The sequence below is a fragment of the Malus domestica genome, chromosome 17 (genome assembly GCF_042453785.1).
Source record: "Malus domestica chromosome 17, GDT2T_hap1".
NCBI lineage: Eukaryota > Viridiplantae > Streptophyta > Magnoliopsida > Rosales > Rosaceae > Malus > Malus domestica.
This window is the reverse complement of record NC_091677.1, coordinates 1,816,453-1,831,303: the sequence shown is the minus strand read 5'-3', so window position 1 is coordinate 1,831,303 and position 14,851 is coordinate 1,816,453. Positions and strand designations below refer to the sequence as shown.

The window sequence follows — 14,851 nt, the reverse complement described above, 5'->3', positions numbered from 1 at the left end:
CACTTGTAGTGGCTTCGACATCAGCGAAAATAGGATTTGAAGTACCGGAGGCAACTTTCTCAAGCTCCACCTGTTGGACATCTTTCACATTCTTCTCAGAGACTTTGTACATACTTTCTTCATCAAATGTCACATCTCTGCTGATTACAAGTTTTTTCATCTCTGGGCACCACAACCTGTAACCTTTGACACCACTACTAAAACCAAGAAAGATAGCCTTTTTGGCTCTAGGATCAAGTTTATTTTCAGTCACATGAAAATAAGCAGGTGAACCAAAAATATGGATATAGTCATAATCAGAAGAAGGTTTTCCAGTCCATACCTCCATTGGTGTCTTACCTTGAACAACAGCTGAGGGTAACCGGTTGATGATGTGACATGCATAATTAACTGCCTCTGCCCAAAATGAATTGCTTAAACCCGACTGAGACAACATACATCTAACCTTCTCAAGCAAGGTTCGATTCAATCTTTCTGCAACTCCATTTTGTTGTGGAGTTCCCCGAACATTGAAATGTCTCACAATTCCTTCTTCTTTGCAAACTTTAAAGAAAGGATCGGATGTGTATCCACCACCATTATCCGATCTCAAAATCTTAATCTTTCTCCCAGTCTGGTTCTCAACCATTTTCTTCCAACCCAAGAAAATGCTTAACACCTCACTCTTGTGCTTCATAGTGTAGACCCAAGACCTTCTTGAATAATCATCAACAAAGGTCACGAACCAATGTCTACCACTCAAAGAGGGAGTCTTTGTAGGACCCCAAACATCCGAATGCACATAATCAAGAATGCCCTTCGTCTGATGTACTGCAGTACCAAACTTCACTCTAGTTTGCTTTCCCAAGACACAATGCTCACAGAAATCAAGCTTACAAGTCGTGGCACCTTTTAGAAGACCTTGTTTCACAAGCCCTTGTAGAGCTTTCTCACCGGCATGGCCTAATCTCATATGCCACAGTCTAGTAGTATCAGAATCGGATGTGCCCATATTTTCTGAGACTACAGATGCTTCACTTGTCACAGTGCTTCCCTGCAATAAATACAAATGGCCACATCTAGGAGCTTTCATCACAACAAGTGCACCATAAGTAACTTTCAATGTCTGTCCATCTGAATGTCCAAAGTACCCAAAGAAATAAGATTTTTCTTCAAATTCGGTACATACCGAACACCTGTCAACTCTTTAACCATGTCATCATGCAACTTCAAACGAACTGTACCAATCCCTTTTGTTGTGCAAGGATTGTCATCTCCCATGAACACAACACCACCATCAAACTCTTTCAAGCTTGAAAACCAATCCTTGTGAGGAGTCATATGATGAGTACAACCCGTATCCAACACCCACTTAGTAGCACAATCAAATGATGAGGAAGTGGTTAAAGTAAAATCAGAAAAATCTGTTTCAACCTCAGCAACATTGGCTTCAGAACTTTCTTTTCCTTTGGTCTTCAACTTAGGACAATCTTTCTTCCAATGGCCCTTATTACGACAAAAGGCACATTCATCCATTTCCAAAGGTTTTCTACCTTTAGAGTTTCCTCTAGGTCGAGACTGTGATTTTTTCCTACTAGAAGATGATCTCCTCTCCGATGATCTACCTCTAACAAATAAAGCTTCAGAGGTACTATCATGATTTTTATCTCTATGCCTCATTTCATAATTCATCAAGGCATTTGACACATCTTCAAATTTCACAGTTTCTTTACCATGCATAATAGTGGTAACAAAATGCTCATAAGAGTCCGACATAGAATTTAACAAGTCGGCAATCAACTTATTAAAAGCATCAAGGTGTCTAATCATTTTTGTACCTTCTTTGTATTGGAAGCGGTAGAGCTTTTTCTTCAAGTGTAGCCGGTTCTCTGCACTCTTCGTCATATACTTGTCTTCCAATTTTTGCCACAACACACTTGCTACCGTCTCCCGCATCACAAAATACTTCTGAGTTTTTGCAAGGCACAACCGAATTGAAGAGCAAGCCCACAAATTTAATTTCTCCCATTCCGGATTCGACATAGCTTTCGGCTTCTCTCCCAAAGCGGCAAGTAGATCTTGTTGAGCCAACACATCTTTGACCTCACATTGTCACATCCCGAAGTTGTTTGTACCATCAAACTTTTCCACTTCGAACTTTGCATTTTGCACCGTAGTTCTAGCAAACCCGGAGCTGCTTCCAAAAGGATTTTCATCTTGCCCGTCTGACATCTTTGGCAACTAGACAGTACCCAAGAGCAACCAGTGCTCTGATACCAATTGTTGTGCTAGGATATCACCAAACCTTCTTGGAACCAACTCAAGCTAACCCACAGGAAATTTATCAAATGAAAATGCAAGAACAAAATATTAAAAGAATACCAAGATTTTAACGAGGTTCCTCAACAGTCAGTGTAACTGGAGTACGTCCTCGGAGCAGTAGGAGCTCACCCAATAATCCACTATCAACCAAATGAGAGTTTACAAAGTGTTGACAATCTCACAACCCAAAAGCCTAATACACCCAATAGCTCTCACACACCAAAGAAACAAATAGAGAAAGAAATATAATGAATAATTTCTTCTCTATACATATAGCTCAAAGCTATTACAACAACAACTACTTTGGTTGATGATTACTAATCAAATGAAACAGCAGCTTCTTCTTCTGTTTTGGGCTCTCTACAACTCTCTCTGCTCTCTGCAGAAAATAAGCTCTCTATATCTAGCTTCAAAGGCAACAACACCAAGTCTAGAACCAAAGCCCACGGGTGCTAAAGGTAAAAGAAAAGGGAAAAACTTTTCACCCAAAACAAGGAAGAGACACAATGATGTTGTCCATCTTTGCCCTTTTCAACAAACATCATCATGTTGTTTTTTTTTTCTTTCTTTGTTTAATAGCCGAAAGGTTTTTTGGACACTTGTGCCATTAATTCAACAGAATACAGTACAATTTACACCCCTGTGAGGACGTTAATTGTTGTCAAACTCTTTGATTTATTTGGTATATAAATTACGACTGTCATTTCGATTTGTGTTGAGATCGTCGTGGTTTATTTAGTTTAGGGAAAAATTGCACAAATACACCTGAATTATTAACTAGGTGTGTTGGCAAATACTACCGAAACATAAAATCATCTACCGAAATATAAAATCATGCTCATGTTTTAATGTGAATGTACCATCTCCATTATGTTAAAATTTTAGTTAAATGTTTCATTTGTGATTCTGAAACATATGTGAGCCATTTTTCAAGGGATTGATTTTGTCATAAAAAAAACATATCTAAAGGTGAACGTTCAGTTTATTAAAAGTCATTGGACACGTCTTCTACATTTTTTAAGACAAGTTGTAGTGTACGAAATCAGTTTACAAGGTGGGTTAGAGATTTAGTTTTGGCAGTGAAGGCTATTACAAGGTGGGTTAGAGATTTAGTTTTAGCATTAGTGCATTTCTGTTGGACTGCAACGGCACAATCACTTTTTCTTGCAGCTCAAGACTTGGACGTGGAGCATTGCATTCATTCATGCGGTGGCCGTGCCTACACTGCCAAAGCTATATGATCCAAGATTTGCATTCCATTTCACCTTCAATCACATTCCCTATCACTCTATCTTTCCCACTCTAAACTCTGTAGAGAGTATAAGTGGAACCTCAACTCCCTTGAAATTCTCCACTCAAATTATATCTTCTAGAGAACAAACAAAAAAATTGAACAATGGGGTTTTTATTATAAGAACCAAACACTTACGTAGTGTGTATAATGCATACAAGCTTTCTAAGAAGTGTCAAACATTACATTACTACTACAGTTACACAATTAATATATCACATACACCATCAAGAGTTTACATCCAGCGTTTGACTTTCTTATCGAATATTCCTCTGCCATAAGTAGACACGATAATTTCAAGGAGAAGGGGAGATTGCATCCAAATAAATAAAATGACGGGAACAGCAGCAAGGAAAATGATTGGACTAACAATCCATGATTTGTCCTGAAGCATGATGAATAGGGCGGAAGAAAAGGCAATCATCATGGTCGCAACGGAGATAAAGAGTGTGGAAAGGCCTATTATCATCTTTGTGGGTAAGGATTTGAGAAAATCATCTTCAGCATAACGCGATGTAAGGATGCCCAAAAACATCAACGCTGATGTTGCCGAAGAAAATAGCGAAATTGCATCTGAAATTACAAAAACCATAAATAGGTTTTCGTTTAAGAATATGGGAAACCCTGTTTCTTGGTTGTCTCCACCAGGAACTGTGAATGCTGCAGCAAACATGATTGTAATAATGAGAGCGCTGACAACTGTATAAGAACGTGCTGTTTCCTTCATCCACCTTTCTCCATCCTCATGCAATTTCTTGTGGCTCTGGGTAAATAATTTAGGGGGTGTCAAACCATCTTTATTTTTAGTTGGGACTCCCGAGAGTTGAACCACAATACTCTCTACCTCCTGCATTTCGTTGAACAAAAACTTATACATCTTAGTGATATGAGGTGATCCTGTTCTTTTAGTAATTAGAAAAGAAAGAAAAAATGCTGCATCATCTGATACATGGATATATGTGCATCCGTTTTGTAAACTATTCATTTCATGTTTAGTTCCTCATGTTGGAACAAATTCAACTGCTAGACAGTTTGAGCATAAGCATATAAGGAAGTGAAATTTATTTATTCTTGGACGGCATTAGCATATGGGACAAAGTGAGAAAACAGTTAAATTTCAGGGTATTAAGTGATACAATTTGAATTTCATGGGATTAATTATTCGGATTGAATTTTAGGGGTCATAGGTGTAATTAAGCCTATTATTCTTATTTAAGCCTAGAAGAACAATATAAAATAATATTCTAACCTTGTACCATTGCCTTTCTCTCTGCATTTGCAAGGCTGCACCTGGAATAGGGTCAAGCTTTGCCAGTGGAGATAACATCCCCGCATAGTGTAGCATGCCGTTGTCGGAATAGTCTTTGAAAGTCGTAAGGAGATTTTTTTTACCAATCCCGTATATAAGGTTAAAAACTTTTTCTTGACGGCATTCAACCGAATACTGAAATAAGTACTTTCCGGATGTATTGCAAGTCCACAGCAGTTCTGGTTTGGCTTTACATAGAGAAATAACGAGCTCAACAATCCCATTTTCAACAGCTGCGAATATTGCATCATATACATCGCCATCTCTCATTTCTTCATGATTCAACTGTTTTATGACCTCACACATGCAGCCCACAATTTGACGTGACCAAACATGGATCAATTTCAGTTCACGAATGCGGTTGATTCCTACGTTAACATTCAAAACAATGTTTAATGTTACAACTCACAACCACATTTTTACGAAATAAAAAGATAAATAAATAAATTATTAGTTTAAACAAATGGAAAATGCAAGCTAACTTTCACACACAATTTTATTTCTCACACACTCTTCTTAATTTATAGTCATCAGACTTCAAATTTGATCAATCAAACAAACTAAAAAAGACATGATTCAGTAGAGGTGTGAGAAGTTAATTGTGTGGTTTTCATTTTCCATAAAAAGTAAAATTAATTAATGTACACATACCCAGAAACTCTAAAAGCCTCGATGAAAGTCCTTGTAATAAACTCAAGACTGCTACACAAATTTAAAGTCAAATTTCTAAATCCAGTCAATACAAATCCTGGAAAGATTTGATCTCAATAAGAAATTTGGTCCCAAATTCAAATGAATGAATCTCCATATAAATTTGAATCCAATAAATTAATAAAAAAAACGTAACTTTTGCACACCCTTTATAGTTTTTACCTACCTCTCTTTATTTACGATCATCAGATTGAATAAACTTGTTGAATAAATATTCCATTTTCAAGTTTAAAACTAATTTTAAGCATTAAAATTATAAATAAATAAACTGTTTCAAGTTCTCATTAGTTAGTATTTGGCATCTACATGAAGTAAATGAGAATTCGCATGACTATTAGAATGTAAAAATTCATTTGTATATAGACTTGTATAATTACATTTCTTTAATCAAATAAGAATTCATCAAACATTCTGTTAACAAAACCATTTTCTGCAATATTTGTCAGTAGTTTAGAGTATAAGGATAAATCAATTGTAAGTGCACACACTACTTTTTTTTAGGTATGTGGAACACTATTTGCGGAAGGACTGATCGATGGGGCTATGTTGTTTTACAATCAATCTTTAAGTGTGGGTGTGTTTCGTCTAACGGTTGAAAACTGCCAAGATATGTGCAAACATTATACGTAAGGAACAACTCAAGTTATGTAAATTGTGTCATTTTATAATTTTGACCCTATTTTAATTGGGTAGACTAGTTGTATGTTGTTCTTCTCTATTAAGTGGTGACATTTTAGAGATATTCAAATGTTTCACCATTTTAGTGTGCTCCCTTTATATATAGAGATGATATTTTGTTTTTTGATTTTCGGATAGGCCGTGTTAGTTGTCTATTAATTGTATCTTATTATGTTTGGATAGGCCGACCGCATTTCATTGTCGATTCCTTTCCATCAAACCACATATCACCTAATTATAAAAACAAGGAGATGGATATTGGAAAAAATTCAAAAAAAAAAAAGAAAAAGAAAAAAAAGAAGAGCATAACATATGAAAAGGACTTCAACATATCAAATCGTAGTTAGAGTTTTGAGATGTAACATACCTGTTCTACTCCTTTGATTACCTTGTTCATTTTCTTGATTTTGAATATTTATACGAAAATCATTGACGGAAGGAACATGTTCTATGTGTATACCTACCAAGAAATAAGATTTCCTCATTCAACATACTCTATGGATATTTTAAAACAGATTTTGTGGATGAAAACATACCATTATGGTATATGATTTAAGAAATATATTAGGAAGACCACCTAATTATTTGAGCCACCTTATGAAACCCTTTACGTGATGGTGACATTTGTACATGCCACATATAATGTTGACAAATTTAATGGTAGAAAGAGAAAAGGGAAGATTTTACTAACAATTATAAATCCACCGTTGCCAGAATTTGAGTGATGTCCCACTCGGGAATGCATAGGGCACATGAGCAAATGCAAATATAGGGCATATGTTGTTGCCTCGAGTACATGCCAAGCGTGGGGAACGCTGAAGTAACTCCCATGCAATATCTGTACGTATGTATATATTTAGACCGATTATTGTATATTATGTGTGCGTGTGTATAATGCAGAAAAGTTGATTCAGTGAAGAGTAGTTTCGTTACCAAATTGTTCGGCAAAAAGACAAAAGCTAACAAGTTCAGAGCCGTAAGGGCCTTTATCTGGCATTAGATCTTCGCGTGGAGTGAAAGGGTAGAGGTATCGAACTATATCCCATTGGTCATACCGAGCAGCGATGACAATCGGAATCCTTTGCCAGGACTCTACGGCAATACTGAGTAGTTCCCTGTTTCTCGTAACCATGCATTCAACCATCTTGAGGTTGTCTCTAGCAGCATAACCAAGAGCCGTCCAACCACCACTAGCTTTTCTCTCCAAGTCTTCCTTCGTCATCAACTGCACCAGCTCTTCCACAATTTTCTCGTGCCCGCATATTGTTGCGTTGTGAAGAGCTGTTCCCCATGAATCCGTTGCTGTTTTTGCATTGGGGTGTTGGTTAAGAAACTTCTCCGTTTCCTGCCAATCGCCCCTCCTTACAGCGGCGAAGAAAGCATGATACTCATGCGGGATCTCATCTGTCAAGGGTACGTATGTAAATAAATATAGCATTTTATACAATATAATTAACTATTCTCTTCTTCAATTCTCGTGGAGTAACTTAAAATAACTTACTTCTTAAGTACATAGAATGTTAAGACTTTAATCTAGTTTCAATTTATATACAAAAAAATCTGTTCACACCCAACTTTTATCACTTGATACTTGACACACCCAACAATCTCTTATCCTTGGGTTTGATATCAAAGTTTTGGGATTTAAACCTTATAGTGAAACAAGGATTACAGGAAAAAAAAATTAAAATTAAAATTTTAAATAGGACAAATGAAAATAATGCACAAGATAGTGATAAATAGGTTGAGTCTCGTTTTTTTGTCACATGATGATCAAGGGTTCATGGTCACTAACCCTTGAATTTGATATGTTTAGAATTAATCAAGTGCATATTTTCATTTGTCATTAATTTTTCCGTACTCGGTCACCACTTATATATATATATATATATATATATGTGTGTGGGGTAATGCTAATGAAACTAAATTTATAAACTAAATGATATGTCATCAATAAAAATATCAACGTTTAATTAATAAATCAATCATTAATTTTCATGTCTTTTAATTTTCAAAACTTTATCTACAAATTTAGTATCTCTATCATTACCTATATATATATATAATGTGGATTCATGGCATGACTTTTTTTTTATGTGAGAATCCGTTTTTGGTTAGGTTTCTGTGAAGTTTTAAATCAGGAAGTGGGATCCTTCCCTAACTGTCGTCAATCCGTCTCTCCCACTTAGGCCATCTCCAACCGATGGCTGGCCAGAGGGCTCGTTTTAGCCCTCTGGCCCTCCAAGATTCTCCAAGATATTAATATTTTAATGAACAGTACATGGCCATATTTGCCTTCGTCTCCAACCGAGGGCCAGAGGGCCAGAGGGCTCGTTTTAGCCCTGTCAAAAAAAACTGTCTCCAACCGAGGGCCAAACATAATTTATTATTTAAAAACTACAACTTAATTTTATTTAAAAATCATGTTTGTTAGTGTTGTATAATTTTTATGTCGGTTAATGTTATTTAATGTTGTTTCATATTGTTTAATGTTGTTTCATGTTACTTAATTTAATTTAATGTTGTATAATGGCTTAGGAAGTTATAGGAAAAAAATAGAATTTAAAAAAAATATGAAACAAATTTTGTGAAATAGAAGTTATAGGAAAAAAATGGAATTTAAAAAAAAAATATGAAACAAATTTTGTAAAATAGAAGTTATATGAAAAAAATATGAACCAAATTTTGTAAAATAGAAGTTATATGAAAAAAATATGAACCAAATTTTGTAAAATATAAGTTATAGGAAAAAAATAGAATTAAAAAAAAATTGAAACAAATTTTGTAAAATAGAAGTTATAGGAAGTTATAGAAAAAAAAAGAAAAAAAAAGGTTTAAATTCATAAAAAAAAAAGGTTTAAATTCATTAAAAAAAAAGGATTTACAACTGCTAGTGGCGCTAGCCGTTGGAAGTTTGAATTCAAAATGTTATTTCTGTCGGTTTATATTATTTCTATCGGTTATAACCGACAGAAATAAGAAACATTAAAAAAAAAAATAGCCAGCCCTCCAGCCCTCTCCGATCCCGTGGGGCCCTCCCAGATTCCCGAGCCCTCTGGCCTAGTCCTCGGCTGGAGACGATTTTAGGGCTATTTTCGGCCCTCTGGCCCTCTGGACCCTTCGGTTGGAGATGGTCTTACAGCCGGCCTTCTTTCTTTCTTTTCCTACAAACATCATCATGATCCTTTTATCTTTTCAACAACATCATCATTATATTAATACTTTTCTATTCTCCACCATCTTCCCTCATCACCCACTCTCCCATTTATATAATCTAAATACTTGACCACAGTCTTTGTCTTCTCACTCCCACCAACCAATAATTTTATTATTTTATTTTAACGCCCTTTCCTTTCCCTACGCCTCTCGTTCTCTCAGCTCATTCTCATCACTCTCCTTCTATTTACATTTCTCTCACTTCTCTCCTTCCCTCGAAACTCTCTCCTTTCCTCTGCACGCAAAGAGAGCTCCGAGAGCTCCAAAAGCTCCATTTGGTTAGCAAGCATCCAGGAACATCCGATAAAATTAGAGGTTTGGTGTGTGGAGATTGTTAGATGTGTTATCTTGTCAAAACTCGGAATATCAAGATGAGTTGCTTATGTAATGTGTTGCAAATTGTACTTATTTTCAAATATCTCTATTTCAAGTTAAGCATGTTGAATTTGTGGAAATGCTTTTGGAATTATTAATATAGGAGTAATGTTATTCTTACTACAATTTTATATCATATTTCTTTACTATCTTAGGTTCTTAGGTGGCAGATGAGTTGGACAAACTACATCATTTAATTTCAATCTTTTTATTAATTAAAACACTTAAATAATCTTAGGTGATAGAAGAAGACTCTTCGTATACCACAATCATCATTTAATTAATAATTTTTTTTATTAATTATTGATTAACATTTTGAAATTAAATGCTAATTAATTTAGTTGATGTGGCTGTCCACATCAGATGCCACCTAAGGTGGTATACAATTATGGTACAAAAATATGGTAAGAATAACATTATTGTTAATATATAGTGATATGTGGATATTTGGAATTGTTCATGGAGCATGAGAACTTTAGTGTTGCATTAATCTGATGAATAAATGTAAACTGCACACAGGAACATTATGACAGAATGGCCAATAGGAATCACGTGGTGAGTTACTATTTATAAAAGGATATAATGAACACGTAAAAAGATAATGTGATATGGTACTACGTGCATAATGATTTTGATATTATTATTGTATTTTCTATAGTGACTAAAATGACATCGTTTGACTGGTTATTCTACTCACTGAGCGATGATGGTTATTGCTCACCCCTCATCCTTTTATTTTACAGATAAATTATTTGACAAGATAGGTGCCAGACGAGTTGAGATTGAGATAGACGAGATTTAAGAGTTTTCCTTATTTTTGTACCCTCTGTAAGGATTTTGTATTAATTACTTGTATAAGAGAAGTTTTTATTTTTCGTTTTTACTTTTTGGCTTCATCACCCTTCGGGTGATGGCCATCGCATCACTATTCGGGTGTTCATGTGGACATTCTGGATTAGGGTGTGACATTTTACACAGCTTTTGACACAAGTTTTTGTATGGCACCCTCCGTAATGTATATATCAACGATTTGAACTGTCTATCTTTTAGAACACCATTCATAGATCGTCTTTACAAAAAATTAGAATTCCAAAATCAATAAGACATTTATTTGTAGTAAAGAAAATGGACGAATACGTTTTCACAGAGAAACCCTCAACCCTTAATCCAAAGGTCATGTGATTTTAGATTTTGGTGATTTTTAGTAGACATGATTTTTGAGGAAATGTCTTTGAGGAAATGTTTAAAAGATAGATAATTCGAATCGTTAAAATACATTATAGAGAGACCCCACAAAAACTTGTGTAAAAAAGTGGTGCCATGTTTTTTACACAAATTTCGTAGCACCATATTTTTTACACAAATTTTGACACAAGTTTCAAACCATCAAATTTGTCCACTTTTAATGGTTGATATGCAATCTCAAATGATATTTAATTTGACTTAATTTTTCTAATAAATATATACCTTAGAAGTAAAAGTAAAAATCCAAATTTTCTTAATTATAACTTTGATTCGCCCCCCCCCCCCCCCCAACCCCGCCCAATTGTTCTTTCATTCTATCTTGTATTCCCCTTGCTTCCCCTTTTCTCTTATCCCCTCCTCTATTCTGAAAATTTTCTCCAACTTCATGTTCACATCATCCAGTCAATTTCAGCATAAGTCTTTCTTCCACACAAAAGCTTCGTACCCATGGAACACATTACTACTATGGCGCTCTTGACTCTTGTAACTACTTCATTTTTATTCACACCCTTACAGGATTCTTTGTGGCCTTAGAATAATGTATTTTTTAATAACACTATGAAAAAAAATTCCAGTTTCCTCTAAGGATACTTTATCACCACCACGACCACCATCAAGTGGTTTTGGGTTTGTTTCTAGAGATCAAAGGTGTTGAGGACTATATTACTCTAAAACCATCAAATTAAGTGTGAATCTAATCATTTAGTACTACGGTCTAGTACTATTTCTTTTCACTTGTAAGAAATAGGTCTTATGTTCAATTCTCGTTAAAGGCGAATTTGAACCACATTATTGCTAGCCCATTGTGAGGCTTATCTTACCCCCCCCCCTCCCCTTTAGTTGTAGATAATATCGTTTGTTCAAAAAAAAATTGTGAATCTAAACCTTAAAAAATTGAAACAATAAGTGGTATCTATTTTATTGGTGCAGCCAAGGTTTTTAAAAACGCTAGTCGGACGGCAGGTTGGGGCTTAGCATCTAGGCGGCTAAGCGGGTCTAGGCGATGGCCTAGGTGAACTAGGCGAATTTAAGTAAAATCTATTATATATCATATAAATAAGTGTCTTCTTATACTTAAAAAATACATATTTGCATTTGGATACATAAATTGCAAAATATAATGACATATATATCATAAAGTAGGCTTGTTTTATTAACACCCCACATATTATTGAATACACTCCACATACTTAATACATCTCACATTTTTTTTTTTGCAATTAAATTTTATCTTAATACACCCCCGCACACGTACTATTTCATACTACCCTCACACCCACACCTTAACATACACTCTCTGGAATTCATTTATTTCTATCAGGATGGCTTGCTTTGGTTTTGGTGCATTTCCCACATTTCTACATACCCCACACTCTACTCTACATATCATGGAAATATTTTTTTTAGCCCACCCCATCCTCCAGCAAGAACCAGCCACACGCTTTGGTTTTGAGGCCTTTGTCTTGCTTCTTTGAGCCAAACAACCGACTAATAAGACTAAGGGGTTAATTGATTTGGTATGGAAAATTGATTTGATTGAAGGAATCAGATTCAGAAAGACGGAAATTGCCAGTGGAGGAATATGAAAATGGGGACAAAAGTTGGGTTAATTGACTGAATATCAATTATCAATGTGAAGTGTATTTGATTTTGGATTAAGATTCTCCTATGAATAATTTTTTCAATCAACATGTTTGTAGTTTCATTGATTATGGTTTTGTTTTCCAACTGAGAGTGAAAATAGTTTTGAGAGTTGAAAAAGATAAATAATCTTGAAATGTGTAATTTTGGGGTGTATTTAGAATTTTTTTTTTTCATAACCTTATGAAGTCGAAATAGTCATTCCATATTAGGGCATGTAAGTCATTTAATATTAAATTTTAATATGGGATGTATTCAACATTATGTGAGATGCTAATAAAAAAAGCCTATAAAATATTAGAACATAATGAAAACATGAGGAACAATCATATAATGTTTGTTAATCTAAGTATTCAACAAGTCTCTTACAATTTATTAAAAAAACAAAATGCAAAACGGAAAGTTATCTATTTTCTATCTAAGTGAGAGTTACGACCAAGACGGAGTGCCTAGGCGGGCTAGGCGGGCATCTAGGCGCTGTTTCTTTATTTTCAAACGCCTAAGGATTAATCGGGATGGTGGTCAACTACCTAGAGTCTACGCGGCGCTAAGCGGAGATTTTAAGAACTGCGGGTGCAGCAAGATATTACCATCATGATCAAGATGGGGAAGAAATTTGATAAAAAAACGAAAAATTTGGTATAAAAGATAGCAAGGGAATGAATGAAGAAGAAAGAGTAAGGGAAAGGGATCGTTAGTGAAAAACAATTAATGAGATAGGAGAGAGAATACAAAATCTTACTTGAAAGGTTTTTAAAATTTTATTTCCAATACAAAATTACGTGAATAAAGAAAATTAATTGGACTAAATAGATTGCATCTCAATCGTTAAAAGTGGACTAATCTAATGGTTTAAAATTTATGTCAAACCTTGTGTTTTTTTTTTAGTGCCACGGATGCGCTCTCTCTCTCTCTCTCTCTATATATATATATATATATATATATCTATATATATATATGGGCGTGGCAAGTTCTTCGGTTTATTACTACTATTGACGTATTAAGTATTGAAAAGAGATGAAACCATGTTAAGTTACAAATGAAATATATATAGGAAAATACGATGTTATGTATATATACCTGAGCTTTCTTCTCGGTTGAACTGTGCTTCCAAAGTATCCCAAGCAGCTTTGGCGGTGGTTTTGTCACGGATCAAAGGAAAAGTACGCGGCCCGCAAGAAAGTTGGATTGCATGCAAAGCTTCGGCATTATTCTTCCTCCAAGCCTTAAACTTAAATTCCCAAACACCTTCCTGTTCAAGGGGTTCACTGGCTGTTTCAACAACGTCCCAAAGATCTTTAGAGAGCAGATAGGTTTTGACGCGGACACTCCAATCCTTATAATCGTGTTTTCCGTCGAGGATTTGAGGAACAATTGCAGTACTAGACGTAGCTGCCATGCTTCTCAATCTGTCAATTTTTCCAAACCATATTTTGTTAGTTTAGTTCACATGATACGTGTATGTACGTGTGAAAACAAAGAAAGAAATAGTGAACCAAGTATAAGGAATTAACTCTACTTACAATTGAAATGGGGAAGCCTTCAGAAAATGCTTCAGCTTGAATTGGTGATCTATAGCATTGCTGCTGCTAAACCTGTATCTAATATATACTATACAGTCAACAAGAAACAGATAATTTGGTCTCCTTTTTATATACGAAGTTTGCCCTTTATTTTATGGATAGACGTGTTAACAAATCAGCAGATATGCCCGTTCATATTATAATATTTTCATTTTGTTTTAATTGTCTTTCCAACAAGAGTAAACAATGACTTGAGTTATTTTATCTTGACTGAGAATATGCCCGTTCATATTAGCAACGACTTGATATGTTATGATACTTTCATTTTTAATTGTCTTTCCAACAAAAATAAACAATGACCTGAGCCAACTGGTGTTGATTAAGAAGATGCCCATTCATATTGCACTTGCCATTGATCAAGATATATAACCAAGCGATGGAAGAAATGTCAGTGACCAACATAAAGATAATTGTTCGAAGATAATTTTTGCCTTCGATTTGAAAAATCATGTTCGAATTTGATTTGGGAATAAGTTAGTATCGTATATAGCTATAGTATTT

The 14,851-nt window shown here is 34.9% G+C and overlaps 1 protein-coding gene and 2 long non-coding RNA genes across 3 annotated transcripts; 1 reads left to right on the top strand and 2 right to left on the bottom strand.

Annotated features, from left to right (window-relative positions):
* Positions 1 to 3,690: 3,690 nt before the first annotated feature.
* On the bottom strand, positions 3,691 to 7,728 carry LOC108169716 (ankyrin repeat-containing protein ITN1-like). Its single transcript, XM_070817046.1, has 6 exons — positions 7,224 to 7,728; positions 6,982 to 7,128; positions 6,658 to 6,750; positions 5,553 to 5,600; positions 4,842 to 5,269; positions 3,691 to 4,439 (listed from the first exon to the last, which is right to left on the bottom strand). Exons 1-6 carry the CDS (start codon positions 7,726 to 7,728, stop codon positions 3,828 to 3,830), a joined length of 1,833 nt encoding a protein of 610 aa, XP_070673147.1. The 3' UTR covers positions 3,691 to 3,827.
* A 2,587-nt stretch (positions 7,729 to 10,315) lies between these two features.
* LOC114823332 (uncharacterized) lies at positions 10,316 to 10,923 on the top strand. The gene is made up of 2 exons (XR_003771438.2): positions 10,316 to 10,436; positions 10,625 to 10,923. It is a non-coding gene; the product is annotated as an uncharacterized lncRNA (long non-coding RNA).
* A 3,119-nt stretch (positions 10,924 to 14,042) lies between these two features.
* On the bottom strand, positions 14,043 to 14,366 carry LOC139193787 (uncharacterized). Its single transcript, XR_011578268.1, has 2 exons — positions 14,291 to 14,366; positions 14,043 to 14,176 (listed from the first exon to the last, which is right to left on the bottom strand). It is a non-coding gene; the product is annotated as an uncharacterized lncRNA (long non-coding RNA).
* Between the last annotated feature and the right edge of the window lie 485 nt (positions 14,367 to 14,851).

What these genes read in the sequence shown, in the direction of transcription:
- LOC108169716 (XM_070817046.1), bottom strand. Translation starts at nt 7,728, where the DNA reads ATGCTATATTTATTTACATACGTACCCTTGACAGATGAGATCCCGCAT. An exon ending in GAGGCTTTTAGAGTTTCTGG is followed by an intron (nt 5,270 to 5,552) that starts GTATGTGTACAT and finishes ATGTTAACGTAG; the next exon opens with GAATCAACCGCATTCGTGAA. An exon ending in GAGAAAGGCAATGGTACAAG is followed by an intron (nt 4,440 to 4,841) that starts GTTAGAATATTA and finishes AACGAAATGCAG; the next exon opens with GAGGTAGAGAGTATTGTGGT.